Below are 18711 nucleotides of genomic sequence, written 5' to 3'. Positions count from 1 at the left end.
TGGAATGCCTTAATTTTATGCAGTTTTCAAACATTTAATCAATCTGTAAAAGAGGGCGAGCTCATTTCATAGAATATTTTAGATTGAAAAATAGAGTGACTTACATAGAATGTATGCTAAAAAAGGACAAAAATGTTTTGAATAAAGAGGTCAAATGTTTTATTGTTAAAGCTATTAGATTTCAGTAAATTTTACTGCATTTTCAGTTTGAACCTATCAGAATTTACAGAGGTAGATGATAGTCATCACATTCCTAAAACCAGTTTATAATCCTGACAAACAACTTCAAAGTGTTTCCACATTTATATTGCACAAAATGAAACATTAATCCAGTGGTTCAGACTGAAACATGAACACTATACTCTCATTTCGTCATACGATAAGCAAGGAAATCTTCAACAGACTGGAACTTCAAAGTAAAAAGAGGCTACACCGTAGGAATGAGGAACAGAACTTTCTGGATCTGCAAGTCCTCAGGGTGCACGAACACAAACTTCATTGTGCCTGTTGAACAAATCCCATGGTGCATCATATCCAGCTGCATCAAACCTGTTTTCAACAAACTCCTTTCCTGCAGCTCTGAGGTCCTCCCTAAGCAGCTGCACATTCTCTAAGGCATCTTCATCAGATGCAACACCACCAAACGACCTGTAATGACCAGCAAAGAGAGAATGTTTAAATGAAAAAGAGTCAAACACAGTTTTTGATTGTCATCCTTTCCTAAAATAACTAACCTGACGTAGACCGTACCCCCTGGTATGACTGTTTTTCTGATGGTATTATCGTTGGGCTCAGGAATGTCCGTGTCAGACTGAAAGACGGAAACAGACACCTGTTGCTCCCCCATACCATCAGCTTCCTTCACTGAGACCACCACAGGCCTGGTCATAGCAATCTCCTTACCTGAAAAGTAAAATTATGATACACAAGTATAAAATGACTTTTATTGTGATTACCATACTGGAATGTTTACAAAATATCAAATATGATCTAATAAAAACCATGAATTTAAAAATAGGGTTTCATTTGAACATTAGTTAATATGAACTAACAATGAACAACACTTCTACAGCATTTATTAATCTAAATGTTAATTTGTACATCTACTAAAACACTTTTAAATCAAAAGTTGTATCTGTTTATGCACTGTGAACTAACATGAACAAACAATGGACAATTTGTATAAACTAACATTAAGGTTAATAAATTCTCTATTAATGTACAGTATTATAGTTAGTTCATGTTAACTAATGCATTAACTAATGTTAACAAATAAGAGCTTATTGTGAAGTGTTACCTGTGTAGCTTACTTACTTTCACTGTTTTGACCTCGATTGAAATAATACAGTTTCCAAAATCCATCTTTTAAATCACTCTCACTGGTACTCGCAACATTTGTGGTAATCCAATGGCTCACTTCGTAGTTACGCTCCTCAAATCCCTTTTTATGTATTATTAACACAATGTTATGAATATTTTACATAGAAAAGACCATATTTAAAATATCCCAAATGACAAAACAAAAATCGTCGACCTACCTCATACTGTTTTACCACAGTGTACACAGGACACTCATGTCCATGACAGAACCAGGGTGCTTCCCAACATTCTGTACTTGGGAAACATATAAGTCCAACCAGGAGACACAAAGCGGAAAGCAGAGTCCTCGCCATTGCACTGCAGGATGAAAAATGTTGTCACAGCTTGTTTGTGTATGGTGTGTTCCTCATCCTGTAGATACACCCCTTCAACACTTCACAGAACTCTCCCTCCCATCGCTAATAAATACCATCTAGTATGACACCAGGAAAACAATTAACCTACATTACAGGTTTTCTTCCTTCCACGAAACACAAAGCAGAACTGTGAAGGAAGAGTAGATCTTTTCCATGCAATTAAAAAAGATATACTATAAACTCCAGGGAAGCATTATAAAGCACTGTGACAGATATTTATGAATAATGACATACATTTGTGTGTTTAAACCCAGCAGCACTGATCTATTAACTATCAGCATTGTGTCCTTGAGCAAAGCATTTCATCATTAGTAACACCAGCAATAAGTGTACTGTAAATTGCTTTGAATAAAAGTGTCAGTTAAATGACTAATGAGTATTTATTAAATTGACTGATCTGGCAAAGTTAGGGGTTGCTTAATGTCTGGTGTCAGCTGGAATCACTGGAGTTATATAAATGAAGGAAAAAAGTGGAACATTTATACATACATAATTTGGTTCTTTAATTCAAAATAAAACTGGTAGGCTGAACAGGAACTCAACCGGTACGAGCCTATAATTCACTTGAAAGTGATCCACGTAACGACGAGTCAGTGACTTTAGGATCCATGTGCAGCTTTATTAAAACAGAATGCAAATAAAACAGGCAGAGTTCAATCACTCTGCCTGTTTGTTCTCAGCACTAATCATAAAACAAAGCAGAATTCTAGTGGAAGCAGCTCAGCACACTCACCACATATCCCTTCATAAATCATAAGCTATCATGACATTTAAATGTTGGCTGAGATGTCTAAATTGCTTTCATTTTCACTTTTAGAGGAAGCTTTACAAGAAATAGATTTTCAAAATGTGCACGGATGCAATTTATTAACAGGTAAGAAAAGTTTGAGTGAGGTATAAGGTAACGTGAATTGTCTTTACAAGGATGCCTCTGCTTGCAGAACCAGTTAATCTGAACAATCTGAGATGACAGCCTGTCTTCTGACCCACATCTTAGACAATACCTGTTCAAATTAGCAACTCATTTTCCAAAACAGTGTTATGTTCTGTAAACTGACCTCTGTGTTGTGACACTTGCTTGATAGACCCACCTACACAGATCTTCAGAAGCATATTGTCTTTCCAAACGGTTCATCCCAAACGGATTTTCCTGTTTGTGAACTCAAAAAAACGAGTCCAGTGCCTGCCAGTGCGCACTACATTAAAGAGTACTAGAGTATTATATATATATATATATATAAAATAAAATATTATTATATTATTGTAAATACATAAAGAACACAAAAACCTTAAGTAATGACATTTTAATAACCCCCTTCAGGACTATCCCTCCAGTCCAATATTTATTTTAAATGTAATAATAATAATAATAATTAACTATTAATGAGGCAGACACAGATAAGTGACATTTGCATGCTTTACTGCTTTTTTGAACGTTGTACAGTGGGGACCACATGTCAATTCAACACTCCTGCAACAATTACTTAAATAAGGCCACCTATGTACCAAAAACAACACTGTACACAAATTCATCAATAACACTACATTTTCAAAGTGCACTGCCACCACCACAATAATAATAATAATAATTATTATTATTATTATTATTTGTTGTTGTTATTATCATCATCATCATATGTTATACTAAATTGGCAGATGGCTTACAGTTTTTCTCAGTCGCTTTGGCACATTTCTCAGAACTGAAATTCTCAAAACTATCGGTACTTGTTCACTTGTGCACATCATAAAAGCAGTTTCTCATTCTTTTGGTAAATTGCAAATGCTTTTGTACGTTCATGCAATTGTTTGCCATTTCCTACATCATCAGTTAATTATATCATGTTGATCAAAATATATTAAACTGGTTCACTATTGAATATGCGGCTCCCAAAATAACAAGCCATTAGTTCATTGCTTAAGTCATTCAGACTGGTTTGAGCTAGTTGTCATAATCTGTCAAGTTATTTTCCATACATTTCTATTAGACTTCTTTTTGTTTTTTTTTGTAAATGTGTTCTGAACTGATGAGTTGTGCAGGTCAGTCTTGAATTTTACTAATGACAGGGGATGTACGACTTTGGATCAAGGCCATTGTAGACCTTGTTCTCAATCATGACCTCACAATCGCTGAGGCAGGTTGAAAGATGCAGCCGAGTATTGAGGGATACAGCCGTGAAAGATGCAGCCTGTTCTAAATCATTCAATGAAATGTAATAAAACAATGTGCACTGTACTTTGTGCATATATATCTGTACCTATAACATGTACTATTGACATATACAGGATAAGTGCATTTGTGCATTTTCAGTCTGTCATCAAAACCGTAGCTATAGTTTATGCCAGCAAATACTGACAGGGACTTGTCATTCTGATGGCATTGATAGCCTATACTTACTTTTGAGAGATGATAAGATTTGAGCAAGTTACAGGCTTTTGTAATTAATCCATTGTGTGGTGCTGTTTGTACTTGTTTTGAGAAATGCACATACCTGTTCGCAAATATTAAGAATGATTAAAAAAAAAAACAATATACCAAAACGACTGAAAAAAACTAGAATGGTCAAGTTGACTTAGGCTTGATTTTAAACCACCAGGTGGCGCCCAATATCAAAAAGTTAGCTGTCTCCAAGAGAAGGGGGCGTGTGACGGAAAAGACAGCGAAAGAGAGGGAGAAAGAAAAATCACAGCTCAGCCAGTCGAGCAATTTGAGAGGCTGCTGTCACGCACCCTGCGCACAGAAGCGAATAGCCGCGCGCCTTCTTCATTCGCGGGATCAGCACCGCACTGAGCTGGACAGGATGCTGACGGACAGATGGAAACACACCGAGTCTCTGCCGTAGAGACAGAGGGTCCACCCGTACAGCAAGTGCATAAGGAGGAGAAGTATTCGCCGGTACTCTAGGGCTGCATCCCTATCTTCAGAGGGGACAGCATGGACAGAACAGTTATCGTTAAAATGCTAGTCTCAAAAAATCGATCCTAACAAGAGGGAATTTGCGGGAAAGTGCGAACGAGGGATTTGACCGGCTTGTGGGCGATTTGTTTTATAGCCTAGCACTTCAGTGAGTTGATCGGGAGAATGGAAAAGCCCACCCAGCCTCAGCTGCAGTCGAGCATATCCAAGAGCGCAGAGGGTCCCTCAGAGGACCTCTCCAAACTTACGGATGAGGAGCTTCAGAAATGGAGCAAGGAGGAGCTGGTTCGCCGGCTCCGCAGAGCCGAAGCTGAGAAGATGAGCGTCATAGTGGACCATAGCAATCTCATCCGAGAGGTGAACCGCAGGCTTCAGCAGCATCTCAACGAAATACGGGGGCTGAAGGTAAGGCGTGCCCGTGTTCAGGTGACAGGGTGTGGGCGAAATGGAATAACGATTGGATTAACCCCTCTTCACTCCACTTCGTTTTTGGTACCACACAAACAAAGCTCATTTTATTTATTAAAATGTTCGTATAAAATAACTTTTTTTTTAAAGCGTCCTGCGGCCTTGACAAATGCAGCAGTTAAAGCTTTTCACCTCTGATCTTTCATGTTTTGGAGCTTTAAATAGTTTTTCTTTTTACCTCCACATTTTCTAATATGTAGCTCCTGGCAAATACAGTTCTACATGATGAGGTGTGATGAGTCTAAAGGTCCCCGGGGCGCCTCTTAAATGTAATTTTGTCATTGAATAGAACATTTTCTTATGGAAAAAAAAAAATTAATAAATAAAAACTATTTGTTAATAGCCAGATGTGTAAAGTAGAACCTGACAAGTGACGTTACAACCGTGTTTTACAATAACATTACAATATTTGTAATAATAATAATTAATAAATTATTTTAATCATTTTTTTATATCATTACATTTTAAAAAATGCTTCTGTGTGTGTGTGGCATACGTATATGTATATATATATATATATATATTACACAGAAGCTTTTTTAAAAAAATATAATACAAATATTATTTATAAATTAACATTTGTATTTAGAATATGGATTTAGAATGTTAATTAACATTAATATTATAAATACTATGTTATTATTAGTATTAATACACACATTTTTATTTCATACATTTTTTTCCTACTAATATTGAAACACTTGACTAGAATATTCTACTAGAATATGTGTTGTCTCTGTTCTTCATACTCTGTCTTCTTTTGTGCAGCACTGAGGATAGCATTTGTTTAACTTCACTTTCATCAGTCAAACTGGTTTTGCTTAGACATCAGTGTTGAGTCATAGATTTGATTGTTCCAGGAGGTGAATCAGAAGCTCCAAGAGGACAACCAGGAGCTGCGGGACCTCTGCTGCTTTCTGGATGACGACCGGCAGAAAGGGAAAAAGGTGTCGAGGGAGTGGCAGCGATTGGGCCGCTACAGCGCAGGGATCATGCGTAAGGAGGTGACGCTTTATCTGCAGAAGCTGAAAGAGCTGGAGCAGAGGCAGGAGGAAGTGGTGAGGGAGAACCTTGAACTGAGAGAGTTGTGCCTCATGTTGGATGAGGAGAAGGGCTCTGGAGGTACCAGCGGGTCAGCAGGTACTGGGGGACCAGCTGGCTGCAGGAGTTCAATCGATAGTCAGAGCAGCCTGTCTCACGCTAGCGGCCCTGGGCCTGGCCTACTAAGGGATGTGGGTGACGGGAGCAGTACCTCCAGCGCGGGCAGCACCGACAGCCCTGACCATCTCACACATAAGCAGCAGCTGTTGGGTGGCCCGGTTGGAGGCAGTCCTGACCACCTACATAAGCCAGGCTCAGGGGAGCAGGCAAAGGGTCTTGAACAAGCAAGCCGAAGACATAGCACCAGCCAGGAGTACGCAGCACATACCTTTCCCCAGGCGTGTCGGTCTCGCTGCGGGTCCTTCTCCAGTCCGGACCATAAAGGCCTGCGGGGTCTCAGTCCAGAGAAACTTGGCAAGAGAGGCAGCCCTGAGCAGTTCTCAAAACACTTACTGGTGTCCTCTCAGCCGCCTGGCAGCCCGGATCTTTTCCAGAAGCACAGGGGTAGCATGGGTAGTGTGTGTGGGAGTCCAGAGCCCAAACAGATTCTATCAGGGACACCGGAGCACCTACAGAAGGGCCGTGTCATATCTGGGAGCCCTGAGTTGTTAAGGCATCAGCATGGCAAGTTTGGCAGCCCCGGCCGAGAGGTGGCACAGAAGAGGCCGGGCGTAGAGGAGATGTCCCCTCATCACCGGAGCATCTATAGCGGTATGAACGGTGGGTCCGATTGGAGCCTGCTTTAGCACCCACAATGAGATATACGGAGTCCCATTTGAGTACATCACACGCAGAGGGGATGGTCATCCTTCATCCTGAAGCCAGCAAAGCCCCAATTCCCAGCCAGGCACTAAACCATCTCATTCAGCCAACCATGATCTGCATTTAGTTTAGTTTTGCTTTGCTCAGTTCAGGAGAGGCAATGGCCAGATAGAGCAGGGGCTTTAGTGTCTGGCTAGAGCAGAACATCTCATCTCTGGTAAAGGTCGGTGGTGTCCAGTCTTGGTCCTCTTGGGCCATGATTTTAGCAGGCTTTAGCTGCTTCCTATCAATCAGCCTCTGTACCTGTGCCTCCGAAGCCATTTTTTTATGCTCTGGAACCCAGCTGAGGGAACACTGTAATCAATCAATGAAAGACCAAAAAGCTCAGAGGCCCAACAAAAGCCAGAAGACAGTGCTGCCCAGGAGGACCAGGAGTGGACACCATTGTATTTGCCATATGCACGCAGGTGAGTGGAGTGGCAAAATATGAGTCAGCAGCACTTGATAAGGAGCAGTGTTAAGAAAAGCCCTTTCTTTCCCCCTTTTTATGTTCCTACAAATCCCTCAATCATAACTTCCGGAAAAAAAAAAAAATTTCCTTATTTCAAAACTTTGCTTTTCTAGTTTAAATAAATCATAAAAAATTCTTTAAATTTCAGTAAGTTTTAATTTTACTTGAATTCAAATTTGAATTGCAATTCTGCCTTCTGTTAGCTATCTCATTTCAAATTTAAGATTTTAATTGGAATTTTAAAGGCATTCTCAGTTCAGTTGTAATCAGTGGCCACCCTGGCGCATATGCTGAATGTTGCAACCCACAAATGTTCTTGTATTACACACACAGTTATGTACTGTTCACCACACCCAGAATAGTTTCAACTCCTACAGTAAACTTCATTCACATCCATACACCCAGCATAAGGCTCATAAACACCTCAGCAGTAGTAAAAAAAAAAAAAACCTGTCACACACACACACCACAAGGTGCTGGTACAAATCTCAGCTGGGTCTTGTCACGTTTGTTCATTTTTGTAGCATCAACTTGGTGATCTTGCTTGTAGTTTCTGTGGGACTTTATGAGTTCAAACCAATGGCTTTGGTGCTGCTGTTTGAGCTACCTAATACTAATCTAAGTTATAGTATCCTGTCAGAATTACACTTTACTTGATTAAAGAAAAATGATGGGAATCATCTTGGTGTGAATTACAAATTAAAAATGAATTTGCTTAGAATATAAATTTCATAGCTTTGTGAACAGATGCTGACATATCAGAAAAGCTGCAGTGAACAAATTACATGAATGTGTGCAGAACAATAGGAAAATAACAGTTGTTAATTAACACCTGAGTTCACTGACCTAAATGGATGCTCTGCAGATCTCAAACTAGAAATAGTGCTGCTGTTCTGATGAAGGATGGTTTCAAATGTGACTCTTTGATTTATAGATTGTACATAAACATCGTGATAAAATGGGAGAATTATTGAAGCATCCTTCCTGGCAGATGAATGGTTGATTTAGTAGCTACTTTTATCTTATGTCCTGTGGTTTGTTTGTTCTTTGAGTGCACAAAGGCCTAGTATGCAAGCTTGGTACCAGACAGCCTGTACTGAGATCCATCCTGCTGCTGATTTATGTCTTTTGACACCACAAGCTAACAAAGAGAGAATAAGATATTGTTCTCTTTTCATTCGCTTTCTCGTTTCCTTCTTATAATCACTTGCTTTTCTTGAGATACACATTTGTGTTCTTCCATTATTTATTCAGACTAAAACTGTCTTTTCCTAATAGTGCAGATCCAATTAAACTTTTCCACTGATGCTCTGGGTTGGTGCATATCCTCACTTTTCAGTGTGCTTACTGCTTCAGAACTTGCATTTCAGTGGAGACTAACAATCCCCAGTGTGTCTAATTAGTCATAAATACACATAAAAAAAAAATAAAAAATTCTTTGGTTAATCAGTAAAAAAAACCAACAAAAAAAACACTCTTCATGGAACCACATGCTCACATTCTGAGCAGGGAATTATAGTTCATCCCTGTTGGCCGTGGCCAGCAAGCCTGGATTATCCCTTAAAAAGGTTTTGACTGTTGGATTTCTCTTTTTCTCCTCCCTTCCTGTGGTGTGTCCTGCAGTCCACAGTAACTGATGTTTCTGGCTTTGACCAAACCAGCTGCTCTATAGTCAACATGAGGTGGTCAGTATCTATATGTTCAGAGAGGTTCTGGTGTAGGCCACTTGTTGGCAGATTCATATTCTCTGAATTGCAGAACAAACAGAATAAAAAGAGGTTTGTGAATGTTTAAAAAGCATATTTGATTTCTCCTGGTGCAATTCAAACCCACAGTTACATGAAACATTTTCTTTTCCAGATTTACCAACGAAACTCTTTATATGGTTTGTCATTCTGTCAAGAGTTGTGATGAAAGCAGAAAGGAAGGCATGTTATTTCCCTTTTGTCACTTTCTAATGATTTTTTGATTACTAGGCATAATAAATGTATATCAGTAAAATAACAGCTGCAAGCAGTCTGATTTAAAGAGAAACTTTTAAGTTTTCTGTGAAGGACTTCAAATGTTATTTGCTTTTAAAGATGTTTATAAATCTAAAAACTTAGAACTTCAAGCAAAATATTTGGGGCACTTTGACATTTACTTAACAAATAATAAATTCTCATAAGACCTATATCTCATAAGAGCCATAACTGCTTAACTTAATTGGATTACAGAAGTTACTTTGAGTTCAGGGAAAGCAACGAACAAGGTTTAAAGGTTAGTTTACCCCAAAATGAAAAAGTTCTGTCATTACTGACTCACGCTTCGTTCCTAACCTTTATGACTTTCACTAAATGTAGAGAAAAAAATAAAAATTCCACTAAGAAAAGGCAGGTTTGGACTGACACCATAAATTATTACAGAATTCTTGTTTTTGGGTAAACTGTCTTTTCAAGTTTGTTTTCTGAGTACTTTCTACTCGAGTTGCGTCTTTTCTATGGAGTTAAGCTTGAAGGGTCAGAACAACAAAGTGCATTCTAAAATATCCCGCCCCGATCCACAGAAGACCTTGCATTTGACCTTGACTGACCTCTCTCTAAATATAGCTCTACAGCCTTTCTGCTTTAAATGGGGTCTCCATCTACTGTAAATGTTCCTCAGGGCCCAATGTTGAGAAATCATACCGTCCATCAATCAGACCGTCCGTCAGTGTGTTGCGTAAATAATGAATAATGCTGTAGCTCAGCTGCATTTTCATTGGTAATGTGACACAGAACAAGCACTGCTGGCTGTTAACGCTTCACGCTTTGTGGGCTTTCGTCGTAGTTCCAGGCTGATGTGGTGGTACAAGGCTTTGGCCCTTTGCAGTAATTTAATTTGCAATCTGTGGAATACATATCTAATTGCTTGCCTTGACATTTAAGTGGAATTTAATTTCTTTTCCTTTCATTTCTCAGGAGATAAAGGCCCTTGCGATCGCGGCTGGCATCAGACGGCTGTTTTTTGCTCTCTTGCTGGGGAGCGAGGGGTTGTGTAACAGTTAGGAAACATTTCTCAGAAGCCTGGTACTAAATTAAATCTACTCAGCTCTTTGCGACCTGGCCAATGACTGATCTTGAATGCTCAGCCATAATTAATGACTGTCTGCTTGTTTTATGGTTTAATGAAAAATTCTAATCCTGCTAAGCTGTGTCCTAAACAGACAGCAATTTAGCCCCCCCTGTGATCACCGTGTGCGGTTGCTAATTCCATAATCTATTCGTTGTCATGTGGACTTTGGCACAAAGTAATTTCGATGTGCTACATGTGGTGTAGAAAACGAAGCTGATGAGACTGTTTCTGGGGAAAATACTGTAGGTGAACAGACTCGTGGAAGTGGAGAGCTACAGTGTTTGTGTATTGAGCTCTCATTAGCGCACAAGTGAGCAATTGATTTAGGCTTTCTGCTACTGCAACAAAGAGGAGAAACATTGAATTTAAGATATGTGGAATAGACAGTGGAAAGTTATTTAGTATGAGATAAATGCAGCATTGACCGCTACATCATTTTAGTTCATCGAAAAGCAATGCAGGTGGTGTTATACTTTCAATAACTGCTTATCTGTGGGTACACAGTGAAATAAATTCACTGAAATATCTGCATATTTTTACCCTAAGGAGGATAGCGATCTATCATCTATTAATTTGTATGTGGATTGCAGTCATAATGGTTGAAATATCATACCCCTTGACCTAGAAATAATAAATAATTCAACAGGGCAAAAAATTGTGAAAATATTAGAATCTATCATCCTTAAATCAGCCTTAGAAACAGCCTGATGTGATATGGACTGCCCCGTATATATCAATATGTACATGTTCACACCAAATAACTTAAAAAGCAGAGCATAACACTAACAATGGATTTGATTCCAAAGAAATGCGTAAACTTATAAAATGTATACCTTGAATGCAAAGTAGCTCGGTTTGGATAAAGGTGTCTGCCAAATACATAAATCAAACTAAAATGAGTGTTGAATTACTTCTTTTCATAAACTGCAGTTCACGGAGCAATGCATAAACCTCCTACAGTTTAAAATAACTGTAATAATTTGGTATTTGCTGCTAGACTTGGACATTTGTTTTCTTTTTGTATCAGCAGAGTATTTTTCACTTCCACAGTGTGCTTCAGACTTTCTTTTTGTCAAGAATGAGCTAACTTGTGTATTACTCTTGAGATCTGAAAGAAAAAATAAGCTGCCTTCTCATAATGAAATTATAAACCATGTGTAACCAATGTAAACCAGTAATGAAACCTAAACTCAATGAAGTCATGTATACAAGGCATATGCTTAATTACTGCTTAGTTATTCTAACAGAGGCCTCTGTAAGAGATAAAGACTGTACAAGACAGTTAGTGTCTTTGTTCAGGATGCTTTGTCAACCCCAATTATTGGCTGGTGGCCCATATTTTACAATAATAGTTTAATTAATCTCAGTGAAAATGATATATATTATTCATCTCATATTTAGCCCTTGATCTCTCCCGTTCCCTGGAAGACGTTCAATTGTGCCAACAAAAGCCTTGTGTTCCTAATGAAACCTAGTACCATCTCTACTAATACTAGCCTCTGTGCTGTCCGCCAACATGGAGAGATTATGTTAGATATTAGGAATTCATGCTGAGAGGGCCAGAGCCAGCTGTCTATCTACCTAGAACTCCCTGTGTATCTTCCTGCTGGCTCAAGGCGTAAGGTAGAAACCATTGATTGCTAACTCAGAGATAGGGAACATGAGGGCTTGCAGTGGTCAGGGTCCCTGCAGAGCTATTACCCAATCTGCAGATCTCTTTCATGGGCTCATACAGTAGCCCGAAGGGCCACATTTAACCTAACATTATGCGTGTTCTATAGAAGCAGAAGAAAAATATATACAGACATTAAGAGGTTTACTTTCATTGGAAATGCTGAGAAAATAGGATCTCATTCTAGGAAAAATCAATGTCCAGTTAATGGGAAGGTGTTTACACACGTCTTTATGAAAGTGTGTTGACCTTTCAAAGGGACAAGTATGTACTAGTGGCTGGTGTTTGTGTGTTGTGGTGAATTAGTGGTTCAAGTCACTGCAAGTATTGGTATTTCAGTTTAAAAGGTTAAATAGGTCAATAGTTTAATAGTTAACCCTGCAATAAGCATTCTGACGTAATAGAGCATTGATATTTTTATTGTAAAACAAGACAGAGGCTGTTTCTCAATTCCAAGAACGCAAAGAACGGACTTGCATTCTCATGGAGACCGGTCTTGCCAGGCTTCCTTGGAAGAGCGAACTCGGAAGGACGCGAGGACACAGAACGCACACTTATGAGAATTGAGATGTACTGCGTTCTTGCTTAACTGACCGCATAGTCTCAGCATAAGCAGTGGCCAGTGAACAATACATATAGCATACCATTTAAATGTCATAACTTATTAAAACATTTCATACTATTATAGATATTACTTTCATATAATTGTATTGTGTTTTATTTTACAGCGTTATATGTTTAACTATTAAGATGAATTTAATATGCCAATAAAAATGCAGACTTTCTCCAGGTCTTTTAACTTTATTAAAATTAAGCAAAAAAAAAAAAAAGATAAATGTTTACTTTCAACTTCAAGAGCCGTCAAGTATTTGCTAGAGCGAGTTTAAAGCTTTGCAGCACGCAGCGTCTTCTGGGATTTCTAACGGCTCGATTCTCTCAAGTCTGCACTCGATGCATCCTCAATTTCAAGAACATATCCGGGCACTTTCATGCATCCTCTATACTTGCGTTCTTGAGAATTGGAACTGAACTTCGGCGGTTAATGATGACGTAGAACGAGAACACAAGGACGCAAGATCGCTGAAGAACGCATATTGAGAAACAGCCAGAGTAAAACAAAAATACATACTTGAGCTATTTTGAATTCAAATACTCAAAAAAAATATCACAGTTTCCAAAAATATTAAACAGCACAACTGCTTGTAAAATTGATAATAATAAGACTCAATAGTAAATGTTTCCTGAGCACCAAATCAGCATATTAGAGTGATTTCTTAAGGATCATGTGACCCCAAAGACGGGACTAATGGCTGCTGAAAATTCAGCTTCAAATTCAGCTTCTGAAAATTATTTTCCGAAATATGAAAACTGAAAACATTTAATTTAGATACAAGAAGAACCTAAGAAGAACCATAGAAGAACCTTTTTGTCTAAATGGTTCCATAAAGAACCTATAACCTTTAACGTTCTGTTTCACAAAAGGATCTTTGTGGTTCTTCAGATTTTAAAATGTAAGGAAAAGATGGTTCTTTAAAGAACCTTTGACTGAATGGTTCGGTCCCACTTTATATTAAGCGGCCTTAACGACTATGTACTTACATCACAAATAAGTACAATGTACCTACTGTGTTCATATTGTATTGCAATACACTTTTGGTGCTATTTAGGTGGGATAAGGTTAGGGACAGGTTTGGTGGTATGGGTAGGTTTTAGGTTGGGTTAAGGGGTAAGGGATAGATCAACAGTGTAATTATAAATGTAATTACAGAAATTAATTACAGATGTAATTACAAGCAGGTATTTTTTAAATATAAATACAATGTAAAAACATGTATGTATACAATAAATGCATTGTACTAAATTATTAATTTAAATGCAAGTACATAGTAGTTAAGGCCAATTAATATAAAGTGGGACCAATGGTTCTTTGTGGAACCAAAAATGGTTCTTCTATGGCATCGCTTGAAGAACCTTTTGAAACACGTTTATTTTTAAGAGTGTATTAATACCACTAGGTAAGCATGAAATATTTCATTCAAAAACATTTAAAAATCATACTGAATCTCAAATCCCAAACTTTTGAACAATAGAGTAAATACATTTTTATCAGTCCATGCATTCCTTCAGAACTGAACCCATGACATTGCGTTTGCTATGTTCTACCAGTTTAAAAAATAAAAATAAAGAAACGCTGTTCCCCTTGTGAATTGCTCAGAAGGATGAGGCCATGAGGCCAGAATATATAAAATAAACATTAGTAGGATGGTATTAGCAAGCTAGGAAAGACTAACTACTGTCAACTTACATCTGCATTATACATGATGACCTGCTCATAGATAGAACCCTTTCAGTTTTCAGTGTTAGCATGCATGAATGGCCTACTCTAGGTACAAGACAAGGAAGGAATAATAATTTATTTTAATGGCCAGATATATACTGAATATCAACAATGTGTGTAGCTGTATATTAGCTCCGTTCCACTCTGCTCTCATTAAATCTCATTCATTTTATCTGGCTGTGTCACCGTGTCTGCAGCTCTCTCCTCACACTGATGGTCAGGAGCTGTGACAACAGTGTGGTCAGGAAAGAGCATTCAGTGCTCAACTTCACAAATCTCCACCTTCTCAGAGGTACACACTCAAAGAGATAACAGCAAAAACATAGCAACACATTGTAAATTCTGGTGATCAATTTTAATGTGTCATACATATCTGCAACAACAATGGGCCTTTCCTCAGCCCGGGAATCTGGGCTTAAGCCCAGGTAAGATTGTGCATTACTGTAGATCTGCTAGTGACTATCTAGAGCTGTTATGTGAAAGACAGCAGAATGTAAGCCCTTCTAAAAAACAAAGTCTTTGTGGTTTATATTGAAAACAATTCTGAATATAGACCTACTTTTGAATATCAGTCTCGAGAGAAAGATGCTTTTTGAGTCCAAAGACGTGGAAGGCTACATAGGCTAATCAGTTTAAGCTGGTAAGCACCAAATTCACCAGCATAAACCAGCCTGGAGTAATAATTAATTTTAGCAGACATGCTAACACTAGCATTTGTAGCAGCTATGTTTGTTAGTTAAACCTTGAACTTCTTATTTTGAAAAACTACTTCACACTCTATTTTTTTAGAAGTTAGCCACTGTCAGTTCAGGAAATATATGGACTTTATCACAGTTATCTAGCATGTGTTTTTGTATGCATGTTTATGTTTATTGCTGACTGGAGATTTTGTGAACTGTGGTATGGGCAGGAATAGACTGCTGTGCTATAGAAGTGAAAAGTGAGAGATAGACTGAGAGAGAGAAACAGAGAGACAGCGGGACAGGGAGTGAGGTGAAACTCTTTTTCATGGTGAAAGCACTGCACTTTTGCTCTTGGCTCATACAGCCGGGTCACATTTCTAGGCATAGGCAGAAAAAGACTGTAGGACACTCATGTATCAGCTTCAGAGAGCAGCATGCTGTGTATGCTTTCAATGTGGAAAAGAAGAGCAACTTAGCTCTTGTACTAAACCTTTCTTCCTATTTATATAGTTTTATACATTCATATGTATTCATATATACATATGAATGTATAAAACTATTTAAGGAATGTTTCACAGCAATGATGCCAATGTGTGGTTTTAGTGTAATAAAATATTAAACCAAAATCTTTCCATCTTTAGGTCTCTGTGCTTATTGTGATGCACAAGCAGCAGTCTACCTCAGCTTGTGAGTCATATTACGCAACCATCTTGCATTATGAGTGCAATATTAGTATACTGTATTTTCTTTTTTGCTTCTCCTCCTGGCACACTGCAGTGTAGCAAGGCTACACTTTGTTTCCAATCTTTAGAAAACCCACTCAGATGAAATCAATCACTGTGATTCAACTACTTTTTCGAGTGGACAGCTATTTACACAAGTGCACGCACATGCAGTTAACAGTAATAGAAGCAATGGAAGCTAGAAGAGACCAGCTAGCTCAGAGGCAGACCCTCGCTTTCCATCTCCCGAATCTACACAGACAATAAAAGAAGATTTGGACAAAATGAAATTGGGCAACTGAGCCAGGCAATTTGTAAGACCATTAAAATTAATGAAATTTCTATGCAGATGAGAGAGGTAATACTCAGGGAGGAACCTCAAACCATGCAGTGCTCTCTGTGGGAGGAGGGCAGTGTGCAGGCTAACTGTGGGTATTTATGGACTCCCTTCAGCATAAACAGTGCTATTGCGCTCTTTATAAATCATCTGAATGCATGACCTGACATGCATTTTGAAATTCATAATGTGCTGATGGAGTTTGGAAAATACAGCCACACTAAATGACCCCTTTTTCAATTTATGCTCATAAATATTTCATCATATCAGGGAATTACAATCTTCAGAGCCAGAGGAAAAGATGGATGGATGGAGATATACATACAAAACATGTGAAAAATATTGAAGGGTAATTTAGACTCAATTTCAAAACCTAGTGAGGTGCCTACAGATGCTGCATTATAAGGCGTCATCAGTGGAATCCCAGAATGCACTGCAATAAGTTCACAGGAGGAAAAAAAATCCAATATGGCTGATGACAAAAGAGAAATTGAAGTTATATTTCATTCAATTATGAAAATAGTTTAGTGTAATTAAGTTTACATTATTTTACACAATTTTGCTATGTATTATTATGCTGAGTATTGTATTGCTGCCTATACATTCTAAATCAATCACTTACTAGATTTATTGATCATTAAGAGACAGTAGGCGGCTCACTAAGTTTTAGAAGAGAACAAGGATATGTCTAATTTCGTACAATTTCTGAGTATGTACTAAATTAAATTCAGAACTTACTTCCTAACTGTTGATAAATTATGTGAAAACTATAGTGCTGTCAATCATTAAAAAGTAATTAATTTCACATTCTTTATGAAATTGATCAAGATTAATTGCAATTAATCGCACCTAATATTAAAGTTTTAAAATATACTTTAATATTGAAATAATTTCACATTCAATCTTCACATTAGTGTAGAAACAACAAAGACAGTATATTTGTAATACGTTTAATGGCATCTTTTTATGACTGAAGGTATCACTGATACCAATACAACTGATGTCTGAAATAGTTTTTCTCTCCCTGATATTTAATCCTTGACTATAGCCATTCATCAGTATAACTGAGAGCTATCAATTTTAACATTTATTAGACTTAAAAAAATGAACAACTTCTAATTTAAATTAACTTAAATCAATCTCACATAAGCACATTATAATAAATGTCATATTTAGCTACCTGTGCCCTTCAGCAAGTACATAAAGAAATTGAATAAAGTTATCAAACACTAAATTTTAAATTAAATATTGAATATTAAAAGCTACAAAAGTGATTTCCTCCCTCCATTTTTCTTTTGTTCTTTGAATGACAGGCATCACCACAGTTGGGTTATTAGGTTATTTTGGCGACTTTAAGAGCTACTGCTGCTGAACATGACACACATTTACAACTCTTTACATTTTCTGGCATGCTTCAGGCCCTAAAGTCTCTAATGAGCTGACAAGTTGAATCGGGCGTGTTAGATGAGGGAGACAGTTTTGCTCCAGAACAGTTTTGAAAACCACTGCATTTCAGAGACATGTTTTAAAATGTGACTCATTCATAACAAATACTTACATGCACAATTGTAAGGCAGCTTTAATCATTTTTTTGGTAATTTAATGACTTAACTGATGACATAGGCTAACTATGACATTGCATGCTTGTAGCTTTATTTGCGTTTTAATATGAAATTATATACAGCACGCCATTACATTTGTGCATGCAATTAAAGAGCACGTGTTACAAACACAGTATAACAGCTGAGAGGACAGGGAAATGACCTGTGACACACCATTGTTGACAATAACCACAACAATAATAAACAAGTACAATGAAAGTACAATTTAACCACAATGAATTCAGGGCTCTTCATTCCCTGTCCATGCAATATAATATAATATATATATATATATATATATATATATAAAAATAATATAATATATTTAAATAATAAAAAAACTTAAATCTAGTTAGTTTGCTGGTCTTAGATGGTCTTTCAGCCTAGCCAGGCTGAAACATGCAAAACCTCTCTAAAACCATTGAACAGACCAGCAAACTGTTATTTGAACACTCACAGCAGATGTAGTTAGTCATCCATGCATTGTTTTCCTGCAGTATCCCGAATACTAATAATTTGGACATCCTGCTCATTTTACATGCGAGTTGGAAAAAGCCACAATGTGTGTGGAAGCTACTCACAGAGTCGTCACAGGGAGGACATGATGTCATCTGTACAGCTGAATCCAGAGGCACATGTCAGTCACACAACCTTTAGATCTTTAAGTAAAAACAGACATGCCAGAACACCCAGGGTCACAACACAAGCTGCTCATCTGCCTTCCTCTGTCACTTTCGCCATAATCCATACACACAGGCAAAATGTGTTTATTG

At 37.7% G+C, this 18711-nt stretch overlaps 2 protein-coding genes across 4 annotated transcripts in view; one reads left to right on the top strand and one right to left on the bottom strand.

Annotated features, from left to right (window-relative positions):
• Positions 1–139: 139 nt before the first annotated feature.
• On the bottom strand, positions 140–1723 carry LOC306884659 (heme-binding protein 2-like). Its single transcript, XM_079440724.1, has 4 exons — positions 1539–1723; positions 1315–1441; positions 735–903; positions 140–648 (listed from the first exon to the last, which is right to left on the bottom strand). The coding sequence occupies exons 1-4, from the start codon at positions 1671–1673 to the stop codon at positions 474–476; spliced, it is 606 nt and encodes a 201-aa protein (XP_079296850.1). The 5' UTR covers positions 1674–1723; the 3' UTR covers positions 140–473.
• A 2696-nt stretch (positions 1724–4419) lies between these two features.
• Positions 4420–18711, top strand: part of LOC306884658 (uncharacterized protein) — a 28736-nt gene continuing 14444 nt past the window's right edge. The window contains exons 1-2 of one of the 3 annotated variants that reach the window (XR_013785467.1): positions 4420–5055; positions 5979–7448. Coding sequence is in view for 2 of the 3 variants with exons in the window: in XM_079440722.1 (XP_079296848.1) it covers positions 4816–5055; positions 5979–6939 (1201 nt within the window). In the remaining variant the exon portion in view is untranslated. The remainder of the gene's footprint in view (positions 5056–5978; positions 7449–18711) is intronic. The other 2 variants (XM_079440722.1, XM_079440723.1) reach the window with 2 other exon arrangements.

This window comes from Barbus barbus, assembly GCF_936440315.1.
Source record: "Barbus barbus genome assembly, chromosome: 18".
In the NCBI taxonomy this organism is placed as follows: Eukaryota; Metazoa; Chordata; class Actinopteri; order Cypriniformes; family Cyprinidae; genus Barbus; species Barbus barbus.
The sequence above is the reverse complement of the archived record's forward strand: the minus strand, read 5'-3'. Positions and strand labels throughout refer to the sequence as shown.